The 19,511-nt window shown below is 42.4% G+C and overlaps 2 protein-coding genes across 9 annotated transcripts in view; one reads left to right on the forward strand and one right to left on the reverse strand.

The window, feature by feature from the left end:
* Window positions 1–1,525: 1,525 nt before the first annotated feature.
* acbd4 (acyl-CoA binding domain containing 4) lies at window positions 1,526–15,746 on the reverse strand. Of its 7 annotated transcripts, none has more exons than XM_076297852.1 (11): window positions 15,515–15,746; window positions 15,129–15,230; window positions 14,803–14,923; window positions 10,349–10,433; window positions 9,878–10,079; window positions 9,542–9,712; window positions 6,775–6,863; window positions 6,304–6,511; window positions 5,274–5,479; window positions 2,533–2,595; window positions 1,526–2,083 (listed from the first exon to the last, which is right to left on the reverse strand). In XM_076297852.1, exons 2-11 carry the CDS (start codon window positions 15,214–15,216, stop codon window positions 1,955–1,957), a joined length of 1,362 nt encoding a protein of 453 aa, XP_076153967.1. In that variant the 5' UTR covers window positions 15,217–15,230; window positions 15,515–15,746; the 3' UTR covers window positions 1,526–1,954. The 7 variants fall into 7 exon arrangements, with proteins under 7 accessions (XP_076153967.1, XP_076153966.1, XP_076153964.1 ...); XM_076297851.1 differs by having other exon boundaries at window positions 15,129–15,262; XM_076297849.1 differs by having other exon boundaries at window positions 9,959–10,079; window positions 15,129–15,276.
* Window positions 15,747–16,437: 691 nt separating this feature from the next.
* plcd3b (phospholipase C, delta 3b) overlaps window positions 16,438–19,511 on the forward strand; it is a 50,789-nt gene continuing 47,715 nt past the window's right edge. For both annotated transcript variants that reach the window (XM_076297854.1, XM_076297855.1), the window contains exon 1: window positions 16,438–17,286. In XM_076297854.1, the coding sequence (XP_076153969.1) occupies window positions 17,193–17,286 (94 nt within the window). In that variant the 5' untranslated portion in view covers window positions 16,438–17,192. The remainder of the gene's footprint in view (window positions 17,287–19,511) is intronic.

Genomic DNA, 19,511 nt, shown 5'->3' on the forward strand with positions numbered 1-19,511 from the left:
CAAACATAAGACAGCTATGAGTGAAAACGGCCACTGGTAACGTTAGAAAATGGAATTCCCTAAAAATCCCGTGAATTCTACGACAAAACACTGCATAATACTGTTAGGCCATGAAAAAACGCGGCCCTTTCAATACCAAACGTGTAACGTTACCTATTCTAGTCAAGTAAACTGCCCACTGAAGTCTGTCGGTTGCTCTCAACTATCCAATTAGGTTAGCACACTCAAATAAACAACCTAAGGTAGCATACAATTTGACAACACATAAGTTATCTCTTACTAGTAGCCGATGCTATGATATTGTATCAAAGGAAATGTGACATTTAACTTAGACCTGCCCCATGGTTTTCTGGAGTAACGTTATGCCACACATAGGCTTGTTTTTGATTAGCACACCAAAGACTAGCTAACTAGTCACATGAACTATACCCTAACGTTAGTTTGTTAGCTAACGTTAGCTTATTTAGCGAGATAAAAATCAGAGGAATACCCGTACACATCAATTTCACACGTTTTCTTAACATTGTTGACGTATTTCTGTGTTTATTGCTGATAATAATGACTGTACTGTTTCTTTGTGCAGCGAGGCGAGGGGCGTGCACAATTATTGTTACCAACTGAGTATTTTGTCATGAAGTACAGTTAAACCATCTGCGTCTTGTTGACCTCCAGTGAGACGACTGCCTGCAATATTCTGTAAAGCGAACACACCAAATTCATTGTCATGAACACACTTTTCCCAGTCCTGTCCAGGCTGCTGATTTTGCCTGTTCATATCACCAAAAGGCAACATGCACCAAAATATTTTATGATTGCAACAGAATACAGAGGTTGATTGCGCACCAACAACACGTACACATCGTTTCCTTCCCCTCAGATCTTGGCCTCATATAATACTGACTGTAATCCCGTGTCACTACATGTCAGCACTGGGGCAGACCCTCTTTCACTGATCCAAACAGATGTTTAAAGATCTGTGAACAAACCTGGTCGATTCTCTGAAGTCTCAATGTATTATAGATACATTATTCTTGGCCCCTATCTGGGTTCCTTCTAGACCTTTTGAGTTGTCAGTGTTTCGGTGAGGTCAAAGTGCACACAATGCAGGCCATTGTAAAGGTTAGTTAAATTCCTCCTTGGGTTGACACTGGTGCAGAACATTCATTGAGGATGTGAAACCAACCTAGTTGGGAGTAACTACCCAGATAGCAAAGGGGCGTTGAGGGGCGTTGAATCCACGTTTGTTTGAAGCTGCGGAGGTTGATTCAACGTGGATTCAACACCCCTGTGCTATCAGGGTACTTTCACTCCCACCCTCCTAGATAATATACTGGCATGCACACCTTTCTACAGAGTTTTAGGGATGGGTTGCTAGAAGATGAACAATCTTAAAACTTTGTCTGAGATTTAAGCCTGATGCAATTGTGGAAAACATTTATTTTTTTCTGTCTGGCCTCTTTTCAAAGCTTAATCTAACACTACAGAACTGGAGATGGTTTTTACTTCAAATGTCAACACTTTCACCATCTGTTTCAATTAGCTTTACTGAAGAAACACAAAATACAAAGTGGTAAATTAGCTAAGACATGAATTAACTTATAATGACCAAAGTTAAAAGACACACCTTCATCATTCTTGGTCCAATGTTTGACCTCTGGAACAAGGTATTGCATTTGTTAAATATTGACCACAATTCCATAAAATAATGAGTAGGCCCAGGAAATAAAATTAAATTTAAAAAAAGTCTGCTTTGTTCATTCCATGGTCCAGATTGATTTCTTATGCACGCATGTTTGAAGTTAAAAAGGAACCACAGTCACAGTGAAACACTTATTTGATTTTACCTGAGGCAAGACAATATTACTCTTCAAAGATATGCAACACATTTTCTTTCAATGAACAACTGACAAGCAAACTGAAACATTTGCTCTCTTCTATCTTTCTGTCGACAGACTCATGTAGGCAAGTGCGGCTTTCTCTTCCTCCGTTGCAGCAGGAACACAAGTCCCTGAGCGACGAAAGGCCATAGCAGCAGGAGCAGCAGTGTGTGTCCGGACACATCAAATGGCCACCACCAGTCGCTCTGGGAGGAGAAGGGGTGTATTGTTATGTATTGAGACAAAGGGGCATTTTTTAAAACTCAGCCAGTGCTGGGGACAGGCTAATTGTACTATGATTCGAGACTGAAGGAATCGCAGTCCTAAACAGAAACATAGACACATACACACATAATTGTGTACTTACACACATTCTCTCTCTCTCACACACACACAAACACACACACACACACATGCCTGCATGTTCAAAATATGTGTGTGTACCCTAATAAGAACATCCTTTTATCCTTTCTTTATGCATGCAATTATCCTCTAGTATGACAGATGCAGTAGTAATTCCTAGCCCCCGTGTGTGCACTGTAGCTTGAATGTTGTTCTCTTGTTGTAAGTTGCTTTGGATAAAAGTATCTGCTTAAATTAATAAATGTAAATGTAATGTAAATTATGTATACTCCTCTATTAGATGTCTTATTACCTTATTTACCTCAATTTCATTAGCTGGTAGCGGTGTCCGAGTCCTCCAGTCTGAGCTCAGAGCCTAAAAGAGATATATGTGCGCACACACACACATAAAGTACAGACACAAGCACACACACACACACACACAGTACATACACAAACACACACACACACATACAGGCACACACAAAGATAAGGAGTATGAGAAAAGCAATGAGGAACCAGACAGAATAAAACCAGGAATAAGAGGCTTGATTCCTTCGAGAGTTCTGCACTTCTACCCGAAAATCCTCAAACCAGACGCACAGGAGATGGGAGAACCCGACCAGCCATTAACAGATTCGCAGACATGAGTATCTAAGCAGCGGGCCAAACATTATTTTAACGACCCCCATGGTGAGGTACAATGGACAAAAACGTCATCTCTTGAAGCACGTAATGGACAAGCTTTTTTTTGTTACTGATGTATTTTTTTGGATTCTGTCTTTCAGGAATCCCTAAGTAGCTCGGTTAACCACCAATAGGTTATGTAGGAAACACACCATGGGGTCACTTTACAAATTTAGGCTAGGATTCAGATGTTTTGCTTTTGTTTAACTTAAACTTATGGATCATAGACAACAAAGCAATGTCTATATCAACCTTTCATATTTTCTTTAATGGTCATTGTTATCATTATATCTTAGGTACAAAAGCATTAGCCTTTATGAAAATGGCCACTAGTGATAGTAGTCCACTAGATATATTGTCTTGACAAACATCTTTGCATTTAATCGGTGGTAGGGTAGTGGCTAAGGAGTTGGGCTAGCCTGCAGTAGCCTGAAAAGTTGTAGATTCAATACTTAGCTTCCACCGTTGTGCCTTTGTGCAAGGTACTTAACCCAGAGTTGCTCCTGGGACAATGGCTCTTGTAATATAATTGACATATGTAAGTTGCTTCAGATCATAATAGCAGCACCATGTGGGCACACCAGACGAATGGACATTAATTTCTCTCACTGTTTTTCAAAATGATTTTCAAATAAAAAATAATTGTTTGCGGAATGGTCAGTGTGCGGGACACTTTGTACGTTTCCTCAAAATGAACAGTGAAAAGTAACTGGCACACAAGGGATGATTCACTATCCTTAGAGCTGACTCTGCCTTGTCTTGATTACAGTGCCAAAAAATTACTGAATGCATGTGCAAACATGTCAAACTAATTGTGACTATTTCTAACCACTGAAATTTGTGTGTTGAAAATGGTAGCATCACTGAACCCTACTAGTAGCAAAATAAAAACTCTTATGCGATATGCCACTGACAAAAACAGTAAACCCCTCCACACAACACTTTCCTCTTCTACCTGCCGAGTGTTAGGCATACCCGTTGGAGCATGTAGAGGTTAATTTAAATCAAAATGGAGAAGGCAAGGCCCCAATTGATTGATTGATTGATTGATAGATTGATAGATTGATAGATAGATAGATAAATAGATAGATAGATAGATAGATAGATAGATAGATAGATAGATAGATAGATACTTTATTGATCCCCAAGGGGAAATTCAAGAATCAGGCACAGAGGGGGATTTCATTTTCACCTGTCGAGCACTCAAGCAGAAGCACACCTGTACCGTCGAGGCATGGAACAATACTTCTGATGGATGTGTGATTGATTGGTCTCCTTTCCGCTCTTAAAATGTAATTTAATTTACATTCATTTATTTAGCAGATGCTTTTATCCAAAGTGACTTACATATGTCCATTATATTACAAGGGCCATTCTGCCCAAAGCAGCTTGGGGTTAAGTTGCCTTGCTCAAGGGCACAACGGTGGAAGCCGAGAATTTAACCGTACCCGATGAAAGTGCACTGAATGAATTGAAAGCATGGTGAGACTGTTTTTTTTATGTTGTTATTGTTACTCTTGTTGTCATCAAGCCTTCAGGACTAAGTAGGAATAGTGACTGAGGTTAAAATGTGGAACCTGCAATCTGGTCAGCTCGCAAGGGTTGGGTTGGGTCATCACGACCTGCTTCACATTGTCAAGTACTGAACGGTGGATTGCAACCTACACACACATATTCTTTACCATGGGTGTTGGTTTTCTACAGACATATACTGTATTATTTTAAGAAAAATAATAGTAATGAATTCTGAATTAATTATGTTATTATCTCATTAATTCAGAAAATCAAGGAGCTCTGTTTTTCTGTGTTTAATGAGTTGATTGTGATAGATAGATAGATAGATAGATAGATATACTTTATTGATTCCTGGATTCTTGGTGATTTGGAAATTGACATCAATGGGATCCTTCCAGACAGACCCGTAGATAAATAAACTCATCAGTTCAGAAAGAAGTCAAGGCAGTCATTTGTGAACATGTGCGGGAAGTGAATCCAATACACGCCTACAGTTTTCAATCTCTATGACTTAATTTTCAATCTCTAACCTGGTTGAATGCTTTAAAGACCACCAGTGTCTGTTCCACAGACTAATCTTTGAAACAATTTGATTCTCTTTGTGTGATAATACTGCACTTTAGCATTATATTAAAATGCCACTGATGATACTGCACTTTACTACTCTATAATGTAGAGATACTTGGTGTTGTGTGTTGATTTTGTGTGGGTGTTATGGGGTTATGTGTGGTTGCCCTGTTGTGGTCTGTTGTCTGTATCTGACGAGCTGTATGGTGCAAGATGAATTTTCCGAAAGGATCAACAAATATCTATCCAACAGCACACTTTGAACCATGTTGTCTCAACTCTTACATTGGCAGCAGCGAGGCCCTCCACCACTTCCAGGCGCTCCATCACGCTCTGCATGTCCTCTCTGAGCCGCCGTAGCGCCAGCATAATCTGCTGCTGCACCTGGACTTCCTGTAGTCTGTCGGAGCCGCCTGAGCCATCCTCTCCCCCTCCTCCCACACCCAACGGCAGACGGCCCCCGTGCTGCGCATCGCGCTCAGGACCCCCACCTGCACAGAGGAGAAACACACACACACACACACACACACACACACACACACACACACACACACACACACACACGATTCCCCACACATAACACACACACACACACACACACACATATACTGTAAGTACCCACACACACACACAAACACAAACACAAACATACACACACACACACACACACACACACACACACACACATATACCCACACACACACACACGATTGCCCACACATAACACACACACACACACACACGAGTACCCACACATAACACACACACACACACACACACACACACACACACACACACACACACGAGTACCCACACATAACACACACACACACACACACACACACACACACACACACACACGAGTACCCACACATAACACACACACACACACACACACACACACACACATATATGAGTACACACACGCACATACAAACACACACACACACTCACAAGTACTCACACATAACAAATACACACACACGATTGCCCCCACACATGCACAGACATATACATGCATATGGATATACATACTCTGACTACAGATGATGCCCTACACAGATGATGCCCTACATAAAAAAGCTTAAAGGCAGCCATCACATAAATACATCTGCATTTACTCGCATCCAGTCAACCTACAGCCAGTAAGCTCGACCATTCATATCAAGCCAACAGCTTTTTTCATGCTTTTAGAAATCTATTTTTGAGATGCCTTAGTCATATATTGATTTATTGACTAATGCCAAGCACATCTTTAAAAAATGTTGATCGTCAAGGCTGTTTTAGAGAACAGTTATTGTTGTCTTGGACTGACCAATGGGTTCCCTGGCGGGATGCCTGGCAGCGTCTCTCCCTGAGTCTCTCTTCCTTGAAGGGGGGCCGCGGCCCCCCCCTCCACCCTCGCCGCCTTGCCCGGAGCCCACCTCCGTCACCTGGGAGACAGATGCCACGTGGTGCCCTTGGTTACCTTCAGGTTCGCAGTGAGCCAGCCTATTGTCAAGACCGTCTGGCATGGACACACTCTGTATACACATACACACACACACAAATACACACACACACACACACACACACACACACACACACACACACACACACACACACACACAAACACACAAACACACAGAAAAACACACACACACACAGAAAAACACACACACACACAAGAAAGCAAGTGAAAATGGTATAATGGGACACATTCCCTGTGGATAGGACAGGTGATTTATCTGATCCATTTGCCCGTGTGAGGGGAAAGTGGGCAGCCTTCACACTCCCCCTACCCTACCTTGCCAGAGTCCAGCTGCTCCACCGTGTCACAGTAGATCTCACTCTCCGAGTCACTGGTCAACACAAGACCATCCGAGGACACCGGCTCTACAAACAGCAGAAAACCAAGTTCCATGAGGTGGCAGAAATGTGGTGCTAGTGGTAGTGTCGTGTCGTGTCGTGTCGTGTCGTGTCGTGTCGTGTCGCGTGTCGTGTCGTGTCGTGTAGTGGTAAAGGAGCAGAAATGTGGTGATAGTGTAGTGCAGTGCAGTGCAGTGTAGTGTAGTGTAGTGTAGGCAGTGCAGTGTAGTGTAGTGTAGGCAGTGTAGTGTAGTGTAGTGGTAAAGGAGCAGAAATGTGGTGGTAGTGTAGTGTAGTGTAGTGTAGTGTAGTGTAGTGTAGTGTAGTGTAGTGTAGTGTAGTGGTAAAGGAGCAGAAATGTGGTGGTAGTGTAGTGTAGTGTAGTGTAGTGTAGTGTAGTGTAGTGTAGTGCAGTGCAGTGTAGTGTAGTGTAGGCAGTGTAGTGTAGTGTAGTGTAGTGTAGTGTAGTGTAGTGTAGTGTAGGCAGTGTAGTGTAGTGTAGTGTAGTGTAGTGTAGTGTAGTGTAGTGTAGTGTAGTGTAGTGTAGTGTAGTGTAGTGTAGTGTAGCATAGTGGTAAAGGTGCAGAAATGTGGTGGTAGTGTAGTGTAGTGTAGTGTAGGCAGTGCAGTGTAGTGTAGTGTAGGCAGTGTAGTGTAGTGTAGTGTAGTGTAGTGTAGTGTAGTGGTAAAGGTGCAGAAATGTGGTGGTAGTGTAGTGTAGTGTAGTGTAGTGTAGTGTAGTGTAGTGTAGTGTAGTGTAGTGGTAAAGGTGCAGAAATGTGGTGGTAGTGTAGTGTAGTGTAGTGTAGTGTAGTGTAGTGTAGTGCAGTGCAGTGTAGTGTAGTGTAGTGTAGTGTCGTGTCGTGTCGTGTCGTGCAGTGTCGTGTCGTGTCGTGCAGTGTCGTGTCGTGCAGTGTCGTGCAGTGTCGTGCCGTGTCGTGTCGTGTCGTGTCGTGTCGTGTCGTGTCGTGTCGTGTCGTGTCGTGTCGTGCAGTGTAGTGTAGTGTAGTGTAGTGTAGTGTAGTGTGGTGTAGTGTAGTGGTAAAGGAGCTTGGCTAGCATGCAGTAGTCACAAAAGCATTGTTATGCCCTTGAGCAAGGCAATTAACCCTGAGTTGCTCCAGGGCGATTTGCCCCTGCAATTGGTATCTGTAAGTCGCTTTGGATATAAGCATCAGCTAAATGCATAAACATAAACACAAACAAATGATAACTATGTGGCACAATTCCATTATCTATTGTCAAAGACTTTATCTCAAAAGCCACCAGTGTGTTAGCATGGGAGGTGTGGTATTGCTAAAAAGGCCAGTGCATGGACTAGTCTAGCTGAGAAGAGCCAGAGCATGTGGTAAGCCCTTTCAAAATCAAACACCTCTGATACTACACAAGGGGACTATTCCATATGATACAATACAAGGAATACATCATTTAACAATACATTTATAAATAAATAATATTTATCCAATACTATAGTTCAATTATTCATTGATAGGCCTGTCCAAAGGTACTTACTAATCAAGAGGGTTATGTATGTTATAACTGTGTGTGTGTTTCCTAGGAATTCATATCACCATGCATGCAAGGAGATCAGTCTCTATGGTAAATATCTCATGCAAATAATATGAGAACATGTCTTTTGGGTTTTATGTTTTTCAGGTTGAAAACATCGTTCACCGTTTGTAAAGACACATTGTGAATGAGTACGACCATATGTAAGAGGATTTATTCTTTCCTACTTTAGATTGACAGGGTGACAATCCGCCAGACGTCTAACAGCCCAGAACCAGGCTGTGCGTGTGTCTCCAAAGGAGCTCTGATAAAAAGGGAAGCGTTTGGGAAGACTCCCACCCGCCCCCTGGCCAGCTTAGTGAAGCGCAGGCAGCTCAGCCTCCGCCCACCCACATTCTCCCTCTCTCTCTCTGTCTCTCTCTCTGTCTCTCTTTCTCTCGCTGCCCCTCTTTCTTTCTCTCTTTATCTCCAACTTCCTTTCTTTTGCCCTCTCTCTCTCTCCATCTCTGTTTCTCTCCACCTCTTGCTTTGTCCCTTTTCTCTCTCCTTCTCTCCTCCTTTCTCTCTCTCTCTCTCCCCCTCACTCTCTCTTTATCTCTCTCTCGCTCGATCACTCTTGTCTCTCTCTCTCCCTCTCTCTCGCTCCTTCTCTAGCTCTGAGCTCATTTGGAATTGAGACGATAAATGGTGACTCTCTCCACAGCTGCTGATATGACCCATTCTGCCTGGAGATTCCAACTGGGAGACGGAAGTTAACACTTTTAACACTATGGCTCGTTTTTGATCCTCTGAGCTGAGAGCTCCAACATGCCACAGCGAACAGACAGCAACACCTGCACACCCATCTGAGCATCCTCTGTGTCTAAAAGCAATTTAAAATGACTGTGTAGCAGAGACTACAATGCAGAATGTAAAAAAAACCCCAAAAAACACAGACTCTACTAAACGCATAAGACGATAAGAGCATCAGCTAAATGACAAATGTCCTGCTGTTATCTTTATCTAATGTATATCACATTAACATAATGTATGTAACATAATATTATGTTCATATACTGTAAGTCGCTTTGGACAAAAGGGTCTGCCATATACCATAAATGTAACATAAACAAATTATGTAATAACCAAAGATTCTAGAGCAGAGCGCTCTAGAATCTTTGGTAATAACGTTACTGGTGCATCATGGACGTTCTCACCAGGCTCTGGCAGATGGGTACTGGGGGCCCTCTCCTCGGCCAGGCCCTGCTCTGGTGCAACCGCAGGGGAGAGCTCTTCTACTGGGTCCTGGGCGGTGGCTGGAGCATCTGGGGGACTAATGTCCTCCTCAGACTCGACTGAGTTTAAGGTATGGTTATTGTCGTTGATGTCTGGATACACATATACACACACACACACACACACACACACACAGAAACAAACAAACAAACAGACACCACAATTCAGATGGTGTTGACTATCCAAGAAACATATAGCTTTTCACCATATTATTTTAGACTTTTAGATGAAAGTAGTAATTAAACTCAACATCCCACCTTTTGTTGTATTGTGTTTCAGGATGGCTAGTAGTGATTTGTGTTGATGTACTGCATATTTAAAAACACAGGCAAACTGACCAGCTCGAACGCTAAGCAGTGACTCCGGTGGACGCGGCATGTCGTGGATAACCTTATAGAGCGGCTCGAAGTAGTGGAAAAAAGATGCCGTCTTCCCATCCATCGGCATGGTGTCGATAACCTGCAAATACACCACCACCCAGAAATGCAAACAGCCATTTCCCTTTTGAGAGACAACTTGCAGTCTCAGACTTGGCCACAGACACCCCTTGGGTGTGTGCTTATTACCCAACGACACAGGGTTTTGTTGGCAACGCTCTATGGTAATCATTCATTCGAGCATTTCCTTTGGGAACTCCCGATAGCAAAAGCCAATACTACGCTGGGCCTTCCTATTTCATAGGTCAAAGAGTGAGTGCAGATTTCTTTCTTTTTTTTTTGTGGTAGTACCTCTTGTGCTACTTTCTTCATCTCGTCCACATAGGCAGCCATGGCCGTCTCACTGCTCATGTCTCCCAGACGGTTCCAAGCATCCCTGGGAAGAGATACAGCACCATGCGGTTGTATTATTTAGAAGGACATGGGGGGGAGGTCTAGAAATCTAAACAGAATGTGGAAAGGAGGAGGAGATCAGAAGCATCCGAGGAGAAAGTACGCTTCATTTGAGCTTCTATCATTTGTTTGTGAAATGCTTCGTCCCTCCAGGTCTTTATCAAAACAACGTTGCACTCGGAGTTGAATAATAAACTGAATCTGATTGTTTGTTTTGGTAGGATATAACAGTAAACATGTGTTTATGTGCTTGCAAATAAGAAAGTAAGCAAGCCCAGACTGTCCTTTCATACAGTATGTGCCATTTATCTGTTGTAGTCGTCATGGAAAACTCGTCTCATTCAGTGTAAGGTCAATGTGATTTCTACTTCCTTTGGAGTGGGTCCATGACTAATAGAGCCAAGTGCTCCTTGGATACCATGGATAATGGTATTTCACTGGGGCGTTTGACAGAATAAACACAAGCAGGACCAAGAGCCAAATCTCCACTGTGGCAGAAATCCTGACTCAGGACTCTTAGTATTAACTGTAAGGCAAGTCTGAAGTGTGTGTGTGTGTGTGTGTGGTGAGGGGATAAATGTGTCTCACAAAAACTGATAACTCCAAATTCACAAAAGCTCATTACAAAAGAGATCAGTGTTGCACACCCCACCACTTCCTTTAAATGGCAAGTGGTGACAAAGAGAGTTAAAACAGTGGCTTCAAAATGATGTCATACATAGAGCCACCAGTAGGCATACTTTTGGTAGTTTTGTGATTCTTGTACATTGACCTCATGACTTTTGCTAGGACATCGATTAGCACACTTCCACAGTGCTTTATGACTTGCTGGACCGCACTTTTTAAATATTTACTGAGTTGTGTCAGTAAGAGAGCTTTGTAGCCAGGCTGCATATGTGGCAGCCTACCATGTGTGATGGTGGTTAAATAATTGGACATCCTGCACACTTGGCAACGTGTATTCATGAAACAAAACCAGTTGTGTTTGGCAACGCAAGACAGCAAAGATAGTGAGAGAGTAAATGTAACTACAGTCTTGCATGTCAGGAATAAAGTGCAGATTTGATCAGATAAGATCATGTTTGTTAAATGCCAGCTGATTGTCTGCATCACTGTGATTGGATTTTGTGCATATTATCAACCACTCACCACCCACCAGCATAAGCAGTGTTTCCCATACATTGACTTATTTGTGGCGGCCCACCACAATATAAACACTGACCACCACACAATGAATTTTTATGTTGTTCTGTTGAAATGGGATGAAATCCTTTCTTTGTAGAGCTATGTGCAATTTTGCACAGCCTCTCCTTGTTTCTCTGTCCCTCAACAAACCTGCATGCACATTTAAACAAAACACTAAAAATCCTGCAAGGTGATTAAATCTGTTAGCATCATAACCACATTGCACAAATTTGTTCAAAACTGAACACCCCTCGTCACCTACCACCACAAATAGAATTCAATTCTGTGGGAAACACTGATAAGGTTTATAGGCTGCATCTTCCATAGTAATTCATTACGACTACAGGTGCGATGGGCATCTAAGTATAAGTCTATATACTCTTTTGATCCCGTGAGGGAAATTTGGTCTCTGCATTTAACCCAATCCGTGAATTAGTGAAACACACTCAGCACACAGTGAGGTGAAGCACACACTAATCCCGGCGTGCAGTGAGCTGCCTGCAACAACAGCGGCGCTCGGGGAGCAGTGAGGGGTTAGGTGCCTTGCTCAAGGGCACTTCAGCCGTGCCTACTGGTCGAGGTTCGAACTGGCAACCCTCCGGTTACAAGTCCGAAGCGCTAACCAGTAGGCCACGGCTGCCCCCATCTAAATCTAAAATCTGCTAAATATCTGTGAAGCTAGTCCCCAGCAAACAGTCCAGCATAGGTATGTAAAGGTCCATGTATTCGTACCGAACTGGGGCGCGTTTCCCAAAACCATAGTTGCTAACTAAGTTATGAGTTACTAGCTAACTAAGTTATGAGCTAGTTGCTAACTAAGTTATGAGTTACTAGCTAACTAAGTTAGCAACTTTGTTGGTTGCCAACCAACCAAGTTGCTAACAGGTTAGCAACTATGGTTTTGGGAAACATACCCCTGTTTACAGGCCGCTAGGTTCAATACAATACAGATGTGTACCGAATGTACCAAATGCAATATTTAACAGTAATCAACAGTAGGCTTTTTTTGTGTGCGGACCATGTGTCAAATTTGAGTTCCAATGTTGCAGAAAGTGCACATAGCACATCCAACTTAGTACAGGTGCAGGGTAAACCAGATCAAACTTGAGTTCCCACACAAACATATTAAGTGGTGGACCATAAGTCAGTTTAGTCAATTTACGTTAAAAAAACATTTGCCACCTTTTCAAAATACTATTCCCGTTGCTCATCAGCGATATCGTCAGTGAATTTTAGGCTATCAGTATCTACAGGCTTACCGTACCGAAAAAGTACGAAAAAGAACCAAACCGTGACTTCAAAACCAAGGAACACACCGGACCGTGATTTTTGTGTACCGTTACACCACTAGTCCAGCAGCATCAGAAGGCCTGTTTCCACTGCAGGAACTTGGGAGTAGTTTTCAGGAGTCTTATACCTTTGTGCGTTTACCCACCGCTGGAACCTACTCCATTTGAATGCATTTGTGCGAATACCATAAATCTAAGAATTGCTGTTGCAAAAAATGTTGACGTTTAAAATCAGCAGATATTTTTAATCTCAAGGTGAATAATGCATTTAGTAAGGATATTAACGTAACTGACTGAACAGTTTACTGGGTTAACAGTAAATTGAGTGTGAACAGTGACATTAGTATCTTCAGGTATGATGCTATAGCTGTCATTCCATTTTAATGATTCAAAAGTAGTAGCTTTATAGCACATTTCAATTGTTGCGACATTGCAATCGAGAAGCCCCGGTGGCATCAGGTAGGTCCAATATACCAGTGGATCTTAAACTTTTTGACTGGCGACGCCCCCAAAAAACATTCATAGATAGATAGACAGTTAGTTAGATAAATAGATAGATAGATACTCTTTTGATCCTGTGAGGGAAATTTGGTCTCTGCATTTATCCCATCCGTGAATTACTGAAACACACGGAGCACACAGAGAACACACAGTGAGGTGAAGCACACACTAACCAGGAACAGTGAGCCGACTGCTACAGCGGCGCTCGGGGAATAGTAAGGGGTTAGGTGCTTGCCGTGGATGTGGGCAGCGGAGAGCATTGCTCAACCACTTCCCCCGCCCACATTTTTCCTACTGGTCGGCGATCGAACCAGCATCCCTTCAGTATCAAGCCCGAAATCAGAGAGGGTGGTTATCAAGGATCTTTGCCGAGGCCCTAACCAGTAGGCCACGGCTGCCCCCATTGGCCAAGTCTTGCGCCCCCTTTCTCCCCCAGTCATCTGATTTGACAGCATAAACTGTTAACTAACCGGATTGGGATAAATGCAGAGACCAAATTTCCCTCACGGGATCAAAAGAGTATATATACTTATACCTCCTAAGTGTCAACCGCTGCATAAAATGGAAAGCAGATGGCAATATGTAAAAATGCATTGTTTGCAACAAGAAGCCGTATAAGCAGTAAAGTCACCCATTCTCAATTTCTAAAGATAGTTGATCTTACTGAAATGGGTTTGAAAAAAAAATATTTTCAGCTTGTCTGAACAGGCTCGAACTTTAGAGGTACAGATTTTAGTTTGCATGAATAGAGCATCCAGTCAATTTATTTTTTTCTGAGGAACATTATGGAAACATTGTGACAAGCCAGTCCTACATCTAGGGCTACTGGATATCCCAATTATTTAACCTTAAAGCTGCATTTGGCAAATCTGATAGATTGAGGGGATTTAGCCAAAATGTTCAACTCTCATGCCCCTCCCCCACTACCACCGAGCACCCTCTCACCGAGTTTGTGTTCGTCAGTGCACACCAGACTGTGATTGACAGTCAGATCTCACACAGCCCTGCTCTGATTGGACCAGAAGAACCGGGAGCTGTGGATGTTTGCAAAACAAATAACAGGCTCTAGGTGGAGGTAGAAGTGTGTTTTTTTTTCTTTCTAAAACCGGCTGATTTATGTTGTTCTGTTGGAGCATAGTGTCGGTTTCAGTGAATATGATACAAAAAAAAATCTTGCCAACTGCAGCTTTAATTATTTAAACTTTAATTTAGACATCTGAGTACTGAGTCCCCATGTTGGAAACTAGAGTAAGGCTAGCCCACTCCTATCTCTCACTCCATTTGTTCTGATAGGGTTCAAGAATGCCATTCACCCACTTCCAATGTCATGCCTCTGGTGTATGCCCATTACTCTCTGTCTGTCTGTCTCTCTCTCACCATTTGTAGCGTCCCACTGGGTCCCAGAACCCTGGTCTTGACACTGTGCAGGGTCCAACCACAGCTTGTTTGTAGAACCCATAGAACCGCAGCATCACCTCATACGAGGGTCTGTAAGAACCTGTGAAAACAAATATAGTCAGTCAATGTCTCATTTCAACTACTCCAGAGGTTCATAGAGGTTTTTTTTTACATAAAATGTCTAAACAAATTGAGGTATTCTTTTTGCCAAGTGAATATCACCAGGACAGAAAGCCCAAAAGAAGCTCACAATGTATTAATTTATGTAAAAGCCAGCACAATAGTTTTTTTTTGCTAAGCCTCACCATTTTTGGGGAGATTCTGTATGACGTCGACAGCTGCCTGAAATTGCTTCTGATGGTCTCCTGATTCTGCCATCTTTAGAGCTGGCATAACCGTCCGCAGTGCTGCAATGTCAACGCACGGTTGTTGAGGCTGTCTGGACGGATTAAACTGCGAATAAAACCGCAGGTCCCAAATATAACTCACTGACAGTCGAGTTCCTAGCCTAACTGTTTGTCGAACAAACTGTTAGATAGATTTCCTTGAAGGAGCAGCAGTCATGTAGCTTATGGCAATGAAGTAGTTCAACAATGTTTATGGCTTAAATAGGCTAACTCAGTCGGCACCAATAGACCTGAGGCCATCATCCGCCCGGGCAATGTTGATTTTATTTACCTTCAACACTCACCTTGCACACACACAGTCCTGTACCTGCCTCCGTCATAAAATGTGTTCTGTAAACAACATACTGTCAAACTAGGCTACAGTCAACGTATCAACACGATTTTACGACCAATTATTTAACACACACACAAGGTGCGTTGACACCGAGACACTTCGTGGATACATAAAGTGCATAAACATATAAGGCAACTTTTCCTTTCGCCTATTTCAGGCACAACTACTTCACAGTAGATCTACTTCCGTGTTGTATCACGTGACAGTAGATATGGTGGACTGTGATTTGTCAGAACACACAGCATAGAACCCTGCCAAACGTTTTCGGATAGGCTGTTGAATAGAGTTAATACAGTTATGATGGAGAGCACTGTCCTGACAAAATATACATTGATATTGAAAATCAGCTATTCATTTGCAATAATGATCCAACTTTAGTCACATTTCCCCTGCCTTGCCATCCCTTGCTGTTGATGACAAAATCTGTGTATGACATTTTATAGTGACATCCAAAATCCGTTCAGTGGGCTTAACAAAATTGCACCCCCGGAAAAAAAGGCTTACAAGACCTCCAGTATTGAAGTTTTTGTTCATTGCAATTTAAAGATAGCCTAATCTGGCAGTAGTCTAAATACTGCCTGTCATCTCTTCAGGTTGGCTATAGATTTCACCATCGGGTATTTCTTCGCAGTTCATGGAGGTAGGCCTATTTGTATATGGAATTAATATGATTGTGGAATCATAATCTTTAAATCCTCGTGAGTGGGCTATGATCACATTGTCGCATATGTCATGTGGGTGAAAAATTGGACGAGTGAAGGGATTGAATATGAAATTTCCTCTTTCGTTGCTAGAGGGCAATATTTCCCAAGGATGAAGTCGAATCTTGGCGCCCCGTTGTCCAGTCGGGGAAGAATTATTTTGTTCAACTCATTATCATAGAACGGCTTGGACGAGGTCAGCTTCTTTTATCCCAGTGGGTCGTCAGCGTGGGTCTCTGCTTTCTCTTGTGACCGGGTCTCCGATCTTTGTTCATAGGCTACGCACAGTTTCACGATGACCTAGTTTTCTGTGATTTATCAGACGGCTCAGGGAGTTTGTTGACCCTTCATCTGTGCATTGAGGAAGGAACGCGTGGTAGGCTATACGCGTGTCAATATGTTTGCCAATATTTGAAATGATTGAGAACTAATTTATTTTTACAAATGAATGCTGCCTGATTCGAAGAGTTGTTTTCGTTAGGATACTGATGTTGCCAGTGTAATGACTGTGATCAGTGAATGCGCTTGCTTGCATTATCGAAGGGAGGACCCTTTGAGTATTGTAGGCTATTATATTATTAAACACAATTATTGTGTTTCCTTCGGTAAAACTGGTGGTGATTTGCTTCATTTTGTCTTTAAGCCGATTAGGCAACGTCAGACTAGGCTCCTTCGGTCAGGGTGTTGTTAAAGTAAATACCTTTAGCTTCCCAAAACACTGCTGACATCACCAATGGGCAGTCTCTAACCTTATCATCAACTATAAATAATGGGGAGATGTGCAGTCCGAAACACAACATAGACCAACGTTACAGCACCGACCTAGAGTGACAGGACAGAGAACGTTATTCATTCAGGAAACGTCGACACGTTTCCACAAGACGCGTCCCGGGACATTGAGAAGAAGTATCCCGGCACCAGGCTATCATGCTGGGCAACGCGAAGAAGGCAAGCCCCACGAACCAGAAGAACGGGGCGGGAACGTCAGGATCGAAGAGCACCGACCCTTTAAAGAATTTAGGTAGGAGCAATTATGAAACATTGATTTTAGATGATCTTTTAAGGAAACTAACTGGCTAATAAGCACATATTCAATCTTATTCACTTTTCGGTTGCTATTGTAGCCTGTGTTTGTTTTCCCGCCTGTAATAAGGTGACATCACTATCAACACTAATTCTAAAAACTTAAGTTAACCTTAACCCAGATAGCACATTCATTATTAGGGTTGGGTATCGTTTCAATTTGAACGATTCCGATTCCAATTCCGATTTCTTATTTCGATTCCGGTTCCTAACTATTCTCGATTCCGATTTTTTTTAAAGGCAGGGTCAAAAAAAGTTTAGGATATTTTAAATGAGCTAGCTAACCAACGGTCTTTCTCAGGGTATCTGCACATTTTCCAAGTGCAAATTTAAAGACTTTTAAGACCTTTTCAAGACATCTAAATGAAAATTAAGACTATACCACGGCAAAAAGATATATAAGACTGTTTAATGCAATAGTGTTTTTTTCCTACTAATTTTAACCCCCACCCCATTTTGGATGTCTACAGAAGTTACCAAAAATATTTTGGCGAAAGAAAATAATTGTGTGTGAATTACCTTCACAGCTATAAATGCCCAATTTTAGGGTCTGGACTGCTTGCTTTTGAAGCTGGCTGTACTGTACATATTTGGTTTTGCTTACTGCTGAGGCTGTTCTTCACCTGTGTCTGTAGTAGCCTAGGGCTACTTGCCAAAGACATGTGCACTGGACTGGATTCCCTTAAATATTTTTTTCAAAGTTAACTAAGCTATTTACATATTTTAATAAGCCTACTTTATATAATTTACTATGTGCATCTATTGTCCATATGCAGCACAGCAAATTAAAGTTAATCCACTACTTTACATTTTGCATACCAGTTCTATCTAAACCAACCAAAGCTTGACTGAAACATTGTAAAACCATTGACTTGTTTTAAATTAATTAAGAGACAGGTCCTCTTCGCATGATCCTGCTGAAAACTGCTGGTTTCATCTCAAGCACGCACGTATTATGAAGGCACGTATTTTTATGTAGCAGTCGCCGACATTCAAAACATATGCGGTTATATTTCACAACTTTTGCTAAGTAGGCCTAGCCTACTGGGACACGCTGGCAAGCAAGCTGCTGGCAGATATTACAGGTAGGCTATTATAACTTAGACAGATATTTTCTTCCCTAGGCTAGGCCAGCAACACACGCTGGAAAGATGCAAACAGATCAACTTAACATACCGGTATACAGTATTTCCTCCTGATTGCGAAGCACTGCACATAATTTCACCAGCAGTCTTCGCGTCCATAGTTTGTGAAACGATGCTGCGTCCGAGCAAAGACTTTAGATGCCAAGCGCAACTCCAAAAAGGAGAACAAATAAACGTCCGGCTTGAGGCTGCGCCGGACGCCGGACAAGGCTTTTAAAATCCATATGTCCGGCCTAAATTCGAACATATGGCCAACCTATCGCTAACTGGCTTACCAACTCTTTCTCCCGCTCATTCTACCGTAGGCTCCCTCATTCCACGTAGGCTACCCTGTCTATCTCTCAGGCCTCAGCTACACCACGAAAACGCCAGGCATATTATTTTGTACATAGGCCTACTGTATTATTACCGTTTTCACACCTTTAACCAAACCCGTGAAAAACATCTTCACTCTGCAACCACTACACTTCCTCCCGTAGCCTAATAGCCTATCACGTATACAATTGCGTTTTAAATACACGAAACTGGATGGAGACATCACTCGCTCTCTTGCACTCGCTGGCGGTCCCATACGCACATTTAATACCTCTCTTTCGAAAATTCAGTTGTAGCCTATTTAAGACTTTTTAAGGATCCTCGGGAACCCTGCTTTCTGAATGAAATAGTCTGACCTCCATGAATTTTAATTCTATTAACTATGCGCTTCTTCGTTGGTGTTCAGACGTTTCTTCTTCCTGTTGGCAGACTGGGAATCGAAAGTAGGAATCGAAATTTAAACTTTTGAACGATTCCGGGAAAATCGCAAAGATAGTCCCGGTTCCAACCAATACTCGATATTCGATACCCAAGCCTATTCATTATGGCCCAAATTTGGCTCAAAACTGGCTTGGCATTTTGGCAGAGTTTTGGAGGGATGTACTATTATATGTACTACTATATGTAATATGGCCCAAATTAGGCAAGCCAGAATAAAAAAAAAGGAGGCCAAAACTCACCCAAAACCAATTGTGGCATTCCA

Source organism: Alosa pseudoharengus, unplaced genomic scaffold, assembly GCF_046254945.1.
Source record: "Alosa pseudoharengus isolate Yale_2024_CS ecotype anadromous, Long Island Sound unplaced genomic scaffold, YU_APseudo_1.1 YU_APseudo_1.1_scf_21, whole genome shotgun sequence".
Lineage (NCBI taxonomy): Eukaryota > Metazoa > Chordata > Actinopteri > Clupeiformes > Clupeidae > Alosa > Alosa pseudoharengus.

What these genes read in the sequence shown, in the direction of transcription:
- acbd4 (XM_076297846.1), bottom strand. Translation starts at nt 15,550, where the DNA reads ATGACGGAGGCAGGTACAGGACTGTGTGTGTGCAAG. An exon ending in CAGGACTGTGTGTGTGCAAG is followed by an intron (nt 15,277 to 15,514) that starts GTGAGTGTTGAA and finishes TTTTATTCGCAG; the next exon opens with TTTAATCCGTCCAGACAGCC. An exon ending in TACCCATCTGCCAGAGCCTG is followed by an intron (nt 6,864 to 9,541) that starts GTGAGAACGTCC and finishes TGCTGTTTGTAG; the next exon opens with AGCCGGTGTCCTCGGATGGT.